The 8,514-nt window shown below is 44.5% G+C and overlaps 1 protein-coding gene across 3 annotated transcripts in view; it reads left to right on the plus strand.

The window, feature by feature from the left end:
• Positions 1–8,277, plus strand: part of NACC2 (NACC family member 2) — a 264,936-nt gene extending 256,659 nt beyond the window's left edge. For all 3 annotated transcript variants that reach the window (XM_069241635.1, XM_069241637.1, XM_069241636.1), the window contains exon 6: positions 5,104–8,277. In XM_069241635.1, the coding sequence (XP_069097736.1) occupies positions 5,104–5,603 (500 nt within the window). In that variant the 3' untranslated portion in view covers positions 5,604–8,277. The remainder of the gene's footprint in view (positions 1–5,103) is intronic.
• The last annotated feature ends 237 nt before the right edge of the window (positions 8,278–8,514 follow it).

An 8,514-nucleotide genomic window follows, 5' to 3' on the forward strand; every position in this document is an offset into this window, starting at 1 on the left:
CAAAGGTACTATCAAAGGGTTCTTGACTCAGAAAGAGGAAAGGGCTGTTACTCTAGCTATTTCCTTGTTCCAAAAAAGGACCTAGGACTCTGGCCTAAATTGGACCTTTGACCTCTAGATTTATTCTGCAGCAGGACTAATACAAAATGCTCACGCTAGCTCAGATCTTGGCTGCTGTAGACATGACCGATCGGATGGTGTCCTTGGACCTGCAGGATGGGTATTTTCATCCATCCATCCTGCAGTCCTCCGGTTGTCAGCCAGGAGCATTTTCAGTTTGCAGTGCTTCTCTCAGCCTCACCAGCATCCCTCAGGTGCCAACAAAAGTGATGGCGGTGGTCACAGCACACTTTGGAAAGTTTAGGATACCAATGTCCCCCTACCTCAGGCATTGGCTGCTGAAGGTGTGCTTGCCACTGTCCGTTGTTCCCTACCTCTAAGCTACGGTGAGCTTCTTGATATCGTTGGGGCCAACAGTCAATGAACTGAATTTGCATGCAATTCCTTCACAGAAGCTGCCATCCATTGGTGCAATCCTGAATACAGTGCATGTTTAAGGCATTCCCTTCACCGCAAGAAGTCCAGGACTTTCAGGCTTATGATGCCCCTGTTTCAGCCTTGGTTCTGGAGCTTAGTGAGAGCAGTTCTGAGGCTTCTCAGCCTCTTATTCTCCTACATCTTCCTGGTTGACCATGCCAAGTGGCACATGCAGGCATTGCAATAAAATCTGAAGTTCCAGTGGACCAACACTGAGGAAATTCATCAGATGCAATACAGATTTCAGAATAGATGCCTCTTGATCGTTAGTGGTGGCTGCTTGAATGCACTTGGTACCGCGGCAGGCCCGTCTTCCTACCCCACCCAGAGCTGGTAGTGATGACATACGTGTCCCAACTGGGGAAGGTGGAAATCAGCGTACACTGTCTACAGTGCCGCCTGGATCAGTCTGTTGGAGTTGCAGGCCATTCCTTTGGTACTGATTGCCTTCCTGTCATCTGTCTAGAGAAGGCTGGTGTAGGTTCTAATGGACACCACTATATGGTGTTGCACCAAGCAGGATCCTGTGCCAGGCAGGTCAGTGCCTCTGGAGTGGGTTTGAGCATCAGAATATTTTCCTGATTGTGAACCAATTGGAAAGATCCTTGACTGTCAGCTACAGAACATTTGAGCTACGTAGGTGGTGTATGGTACATCATGAATGGGGTCTGCATCCTGAGTTGGTACAAGCCATCTTCTAACTGCGGGGGGAAGCCTGGCTAGATCTCTTCACCACTTTCAAGATTCTGCAGTGTCTAAGGTTTTGTATGTTGGAGTTTCTGCAAGAATGCTAACTAGCAGGTGCATTCCTGCTGGAATGGAACACAGGACTCTTGTATGCCTTACTGCCCTGCCTTTCCTTCCACAGATTTCTGTGAACGATCAGCACCAACTGCACCCATGTCATCCTAGTGGCTTCAGAATAGGCAAGGAGGGTGTGGTACCTGAAAGCTCTGAACTTGTGCACATGGCCTCCAGTTAGGCTCCCTCTTCAAGTGGATCTTGTGTCACAGCAGCAGAATGGGATCTTTCACCCTGCCCTTCACAAACTACATCCCCACGCGTGGAGATTGAGCATCAGCAGTTGACTGCTTTTGATCTGGTGCTTGAAATGGTGAATGCCATCCTTGCTGCCAGATGGCCGCAGGTGCTGGGACAGATTTGTGGCCCGGTGTATCTTTAAGATTGTCTGTGGTGGAAATCAAGGTGTCAGATGTTCTTTTGTTCCTTTTCCTTTGGCCAACCAAGGCCTTGCCGTGGGCCTCATATACTGTTATTCATTTGCTCTTTTGGGCCTGTCTGTGTTTGCTGGACCAACCATCCTTGTTTGTCACCTTTTGTGATGAGGTTTATAAAAGTTTTGGCACACATTTCCTTCCGAATCATTTGTGATTCCACAGTGAGTTTGGTCTTGCTGTGTCCTTTGCAGGCTATCTTGCTCATTGTAGTTACTTCAGCTTGTTGAATAAGTGAGCTTAAGGCACTGTTGGTCTATCTTCCCTACACCACATTTTTTCCACATAACTTAGTGCTTAAAACTCAGGCAGCCATGTTTCTTAAAGTTGTGAATCCTTTCCACACTGTGAAGCCTTATCACCCTGCCTGCGTTCTTTGCCCACACTCTCCCCTCGAAAGAGGAGGAGAGACTTAATCAATTGGATCCCAAAAGCACTTTGCACTTTTACATTAATCAAATTCCTGTCTCAAGAGTTTAGGGAACTTACAGATCCTGTGTACTTGTGAGTCCTGAGACTCACTTGACTGTCAGATGGAGCATTGGAGGGGCTCACTGATCACAAACTCCTCTTTCAAAGCCTGAAGGCATGACTGCACGGCTACACGTGGTGATATGAACGGAACACCCCATCATTCTTCACTCTTCATATCGGAACTCTAGAGGAGGGTCGCACTTAACACCCAGACCTATCCTCCTCCCCTCTTTCTCCAACATGTACTTCCCCTCTTCTCCTTTCCTCTACCTCATGTCCCTCGTTACTTTTCCCCTTCTCCTGCGCTGGTCTTTGGCTGTAGATGGGGATGTGAGTTAAATTACGTATTTCAATAAACAGGTTTGAACCATAAAGCCATCCCAAGTTCGGAATCCGCACACTGGTACCAGTAGGTGTTTAGAAGTGCAGAAAGAGGTGAGCAAGAAAAGTGACAGTGTGCAGAGATGGCGCTTACATGAGGTTACCCACCATCACTTCTGGGGCAGTATGGAGCCGCAGGACACCACCGAGCAGTGTGCGGAACATTTCTAGAAAAAAATCTGGATCTAGTCTGGGCCGCAAGGAGTATTCAAAGGTGAGTGTAGACGGGTCTCATCGACCGCGTCTTCCGACTCGCGCCTTTCGCGCGCCTCGTCCGGAACCCTTGTGCGTTTTCATGGGGACGCATGGACGCCGCCCGAGTCGTCGACACCGGATTTCTGCGTGTCGGCATTAAAACAGACAATGGACTTCAAAGGAGAGGAGGAGGAGTTCGCTGGAGAGAAGAATCGTCAGACGAACGAAGAGAGAGCCCCGATAGTGGAAGATGCCGACTCCGGACCCGAAGAGAGAGCCCCGCGAGTGGAGACCCCGGATCCGAGGAGAGGGAGGCACGCCAGAACAACAACGAAGCAAGAAACCAGGTCACAGAAGGAAGCAATCTCCGCCACGACCCAGGAGGGTCGTGGCTCCACAAGGTACGGTCCTTGTTACGGGGACGGCGGTACTCTGTGTATACTATTAAGGACAGGGGAGGGTTAATAGAAGGGAGGAAGGGGTGGGGGTTGGAACCAGGAGGGTCACAGGGGACAGAATCACAGAGGGCGATATGGTGGCTGAGCACTAAAAGCAGTGTGAGACCAATACCTCAGAGAACTCCCCATCACTCCCTCACAACACAGTATATTCCTATACCTGTGCACCCTAACACACCACCCTCTTAGTTCCCCCCCCTGCACGTTCCCTTACTAAATCAGACCCAAAACCCCACAACGCCACTTACCTTTTGTTGTGTTCCTGTCTTCTTGTTTTTCCGGTCTCACGAGAGGAAGATACGCAACCCAGTAGTCCACAAAGACCCAGAGGAGAAGACACAAAAATAAAACAGAGACATTAAAGACAAGAAGACCCTACGTGGAGCTATTCCTAAAGATATTTTTGTTACGCTATACGGACAGTTTTTCCCGCTTAGTCTTCTCTACAACCAATAAAAAACGTTTTATTTTCCCCTATATACGGGCCCGAGTCCTTTGTACCACCAAGCCTTCCACAGTGAGGTATCTGCAGTTAGATTGTGAATCTACCAGAAAGAGCGTTACCGAAAGTAAGTAACTTGTTCATCTGTATTTTTTCTATTAAGATTTACTAAATTGTACAATCCTTCGTGAAAGAGGGTAGGTGCCCAGTAAGATAAACATTTAAATTTTTAATATTGCAGCCTTTCAAGGATAGGACAGGTGACGGTATTATGATATTGATCTTCAGCACTGGTCGAATGGGTGACATTAAAAAAAAAAAAATTGTAGGTTCGAAGATTTATGGTTGTTATGATGAAAAACGTGTTATTCTCACAAATACAAGTGTTGCTGTTAGCTTCCCATCCACTGCAACATTATGGTGGTGGGCGTCCTGTGTCAGCTGGACCTCAGACACTAATTCACCGCAGAATGTCACATTTTACATCTGGAGCTATGACTTCACCTCATTTTCCCCTCTCATGATCATTCTAAGCAATGACAATCCTAATTTTTCCACTGGCATGATCCATGAGTTAACTCACCAGATTATATATATATCTATATATATATATCTATATATATATATATATATATATATATATATATATATATAGAGAGAGAGAGAGAGAGAGAGAGAGAGAGAGAGAGAGAGAGAGAGAGAGAGAGAGAGAGAGAGGAGAGAGAGAGAGAGAGAGAGAGAGAGAGAGAGAGAGAGAGAGAGAGAGAGAGAGAGAGAGAGAGAGAGAGAGAGAGAGAGAGAGAGAGAGAGAGAGAGGAGAGAGAGAGAGAGAGAGATATATATCATCTACCATTTATGTGCACAAAGCACTGGCCACAGGTGTTACATTATTACCCTACTTAGTATTAATGGACTAAAAGTGATGCAAGTGGAAAGAGCTCATAGAGGGTCCTCCTCTGGGGACAAAGGAGGGATTGTAAGTTGCCCCGCTCCCCTGCCTGTCGATAGTCTATCCATATAAGGCCTGATATCCCAGGGATACATTATTGTAAATGTAAGTTCTTCTGTTTGCCACTAGCCCATATTGGAGACTTTAGTTATAACACTGAGACTGCTTGAATCCAATATATTCTCTTTGGAAGTTGAGCATCATTTATTGGATTCGGACCTCCGATAAGCATACTGGTATAGCCAGAAATATTATTCCATGAACAGTTGGTGTTAAATCATGTGGAATTTAGGGCAGATAAATTTCTGTAACGTAAAATGCAAAGTCTTTGGGCTTTTAGTAAATTGTTTCAGATTTGACAAGGTCACAGTCTGTGTAATGGATGGTTTGGGAATAAGAAGTCATTTTCTAAAAACGTTTCTCTTTTTGCAGTATATTGTCAAAATTTTGCTCCAAGCTTTAAGGAGAGTGAGATGAATGTCATTGCGGCTGACATGTGTACCAACGCCCGCCGAGTCCGTAAGCGTTGGCTTCCGAAGATCAAATCCATGTTACCGGATGGGGTGGAGATGTACCGCACAGTCATGGGCTCCACTGCCACTGGCATCCCGCTGGAGTCTGGCTTCTTGCCCACGCCTGCTCAGGTCTTTGAGCAACGCATCTATGCAGAAAGAAGGAATGATGCCGGAACTATAGTGCCGATGAGAACTAATTCGGGAAATGTGGATCTGAGCAATGGCTCAAACCAATCCTTTGAGCAGAGCGAGGAGGGAGAAGGCGCTGGCTCTGTTATACAAGAGGCAGCTGGCACAGACCCTCCGGTGTCGGATCCCCAAAGCACTCCGCCACCTTTTGAACAAGAATCTGGCCCTGCTAGCAGACCAGAAACACCAGCGAGGAGACAAGATGGCACTTACGGAGGGACTTTATAAAGGAGGAGGAGAAACCCATGTTTGTCACCTAAAAGGGATCTGTAATACTGAAGCTGCTTGCATGCATTACTAATACAATAATGTGATCAAGCCACTTACCTACTGAACTGCTACCGTTGCCTGACAACAATGTGATTTTTATTCTGCTTGTATTTAAAATTTATGAAGGAAATGATTGCATTCATTATATTGTAAATGATTAGGTCATCTAAGACCTATTTAAAAAAGTAAATGGGCTTCTTTTTGATATACTTAAATTAGTCTATAAGATAATGGCTACTTCACCACCACCACCTCCACCGTCACCACCACCACACGCAGTAGCTGAAAAAGCTATGGTTTAATAGCTGCTTGATATACAATAAGTTTAATTGTTGCATACAAAGAAAGATACTTTCTTTACTTTCAGCAAAAGTGTCATTAATGAACAAAGGACCGCTTTTCTTTTCATTTCACCTTTGCAGCGGAACACGTTGGTCTAACCCACGTGGGTTGGGGAGAAAAACTTCTTTGGGAAGTCTTGTTTTCTGCTGTTTCCTTCAGGAAGAAATCAACTGATGGGATGAATTGTTTTTGATAGAACTAAGTGAGTCCTTTCCTGGGGTGGTTTAGTGCCTGTTGAAAGTTGCCTAGGATGGTGTCCATAAAATGGATGGGGAAGTGATGTATTGCCAAAGATTCCCTGAATGTCAGAGACAATTTTCCCCTGCTTGGCATTGGCCCAGGTGGTTTGATGCATCAGGCAGTGTATTTTGTGAGTGTCTCGAGGGCAGACCTCATCAGTTAAGCAGTGGCTGGTTGGTGAGCAAATAATGCTAGACTTAACCTTCAAAGTCTTTGTACAAAGATACCCAGCATGTGGTGTGCCACCAAGCAAGAAGCCGTAGAAAGATCCACTTAGGAAATGTCAGACTACTGTACAAAAGCCTCCTTAACCTCAAGACGGCAAGTCTTTCCTAGGATAATTCATTCTGTATGACCAGTGCATGAAATATGTGTGCACTACACACAGCTTGTCAATCATGCGCTTTACCAATGCTTAATATTCACCTTGTGTTGCTTTGGAGAGAAGTATGACTGAGAAAGTAAGGTTACCCTGGAGACTTGCGTGTTCCTGCTGTTTTGTTTCTTAAGAGATTGAACTGTGCTTGCAAGCGGAAAGACGCCAGTCATTGATGGTCACCAGAGAGGCGGTGGTGACCGCATATGCGTAATATTAGATTGTGTGAATGGAAACCACTTCTGGATGGTATTCCATTCAGAAGTACTAGGCAAAAGTATTGCCTGACTAGCTTAAGAATTTTTTTTCTATTCCTAGAAACAAATGCAAGGTAAGACTAAGTAGAAGGTGCTAGCTAGAATTCCTTAAAGTGCCTTTGCTCAGAGCTTTACCATAGAAAAGAACGCTAAGAGAATCTTTACAAAGTATTTTCACCTTATACGGGATTTTTTTTTGGGGGGGGAGGGGTTGGGGGGGACGTTTAGGTTGTATTGCCCTGAGCAAACCACAGTGAGTGACTGAATCTCGTCCATGCTCTGTAGGGACCAAAATGCTTGACTTAACATGGTCAGATTTAAAGTATTACCAACCTGGCGATCCAGCTAATTGTGCGTCATTAGTAGAACAGAGAAGATTAAACAAAATGGAATGGATGTCATTCTAATATGACAAGGCATGGATGATAGTTTGCTGGGCTTTATTGGCACAGTACAGTTATAGTTGGCAGCAATTTAACTTTAGGAGCCAAATTTCAAAGTTTGTTTCCTGGGACAATTCAGTGGTCAACCACACTCAAGTCTGGAATAACTTACACACTTATGATTAAACACAGCTTTGTGAATAGGACCCTGAAAAAACCCTGAAAACCAGAACAATCTTCTGTCTTTTACGTACCCTTTACGTATATTGGTAGGTGAGGGCAGAACAGCAACTTTGTTGTCATGACACCATACCAAACTTCGTATGAAGAATAGAAAAAAATTGAGGCCTTGTGGACGTGGTGTAGTAACATTGCGTTTAGGTTAGCGTGATAACATCTGCTAGGGCCTCAGAGCCTTTTTTGATCACATCTTTTGTTAAATTTTTGGGGTATGGCTTTGTAAAGCACTTTACCATATCCCATTGGACCAATCCGCTTTAATGGGGAAGAGAGTACGAAAGGAAACAGATTGATAAGTGGTGAACATGTCATCCTTCAGAAGTGGCTGGCCGGGGAATGGATGGCATGGCATTTTTGTTTCTATTATTTGATGTGGCTATTGACAGATCACAGAAGAAGACAGTCCCTTTGCACAGTGAACATAGATTATATTTTTTATACATTACACGACTTCCTAGCTATGCTTTCCCTCGCCCCTTGTTCTTACTTTTGTTTGTTGGACTAGGAAGGCAAAGTTTGTAGGTGAACTTTAAAATGTGAATGGTATGAGGGCTTTTCCTCATCAATTAGATGAGCAGGAGCAATTTGCACTAATGTTTCCTATGCTTAGAGGCATAATGTTGACCTGTTTAATAATGTACCTGAACGACAATTATGCACATTTGCATGGGAGGGAGGCAATGTGCTCCCCAAAATGCTGAATGTATGCTGAAACGAGAAGCAGTCTGTTGACTTATGAGGCTTTCGTGAGTGCCTTAGAACTTTTTGATCATTTTCCAATGAGAAAAGATTACAAAAAAAAAGAATTTTCCTTGTTTACAACAATATTTAATTCAAATATTTGGTCTGCTGTACAATGTGAATGAAGGAGGGACTGGGTTCATTCGAGGTCTGGCAGCAAAGTATTGTGTGTATTAGTTTCTATGTGACTGCACCTTATGCTCGCGCCTGTCGTCAGCAATATGTATGTTCGAAGAAGCACCTTTTGAAAGTCTAAGAAGTTGCGCTTGAAAATTACATGGTTATTAAAG

The sequence above is a fragment of the Pleurodeles waltl genome, chromosome 6 (assembly GCF_031143425.1).
Source record: "Pleurodeles waltl isolate 20211129_DDA chromosome 6, aPleWal1.hap1.20221129, whole genome shotgun sequence".
NCBI lineage: Eukaryota > Metazoa > Chordata > Amphibia > Caudata > Salamandridae > Pleurodeles > Pleurodeles waltl.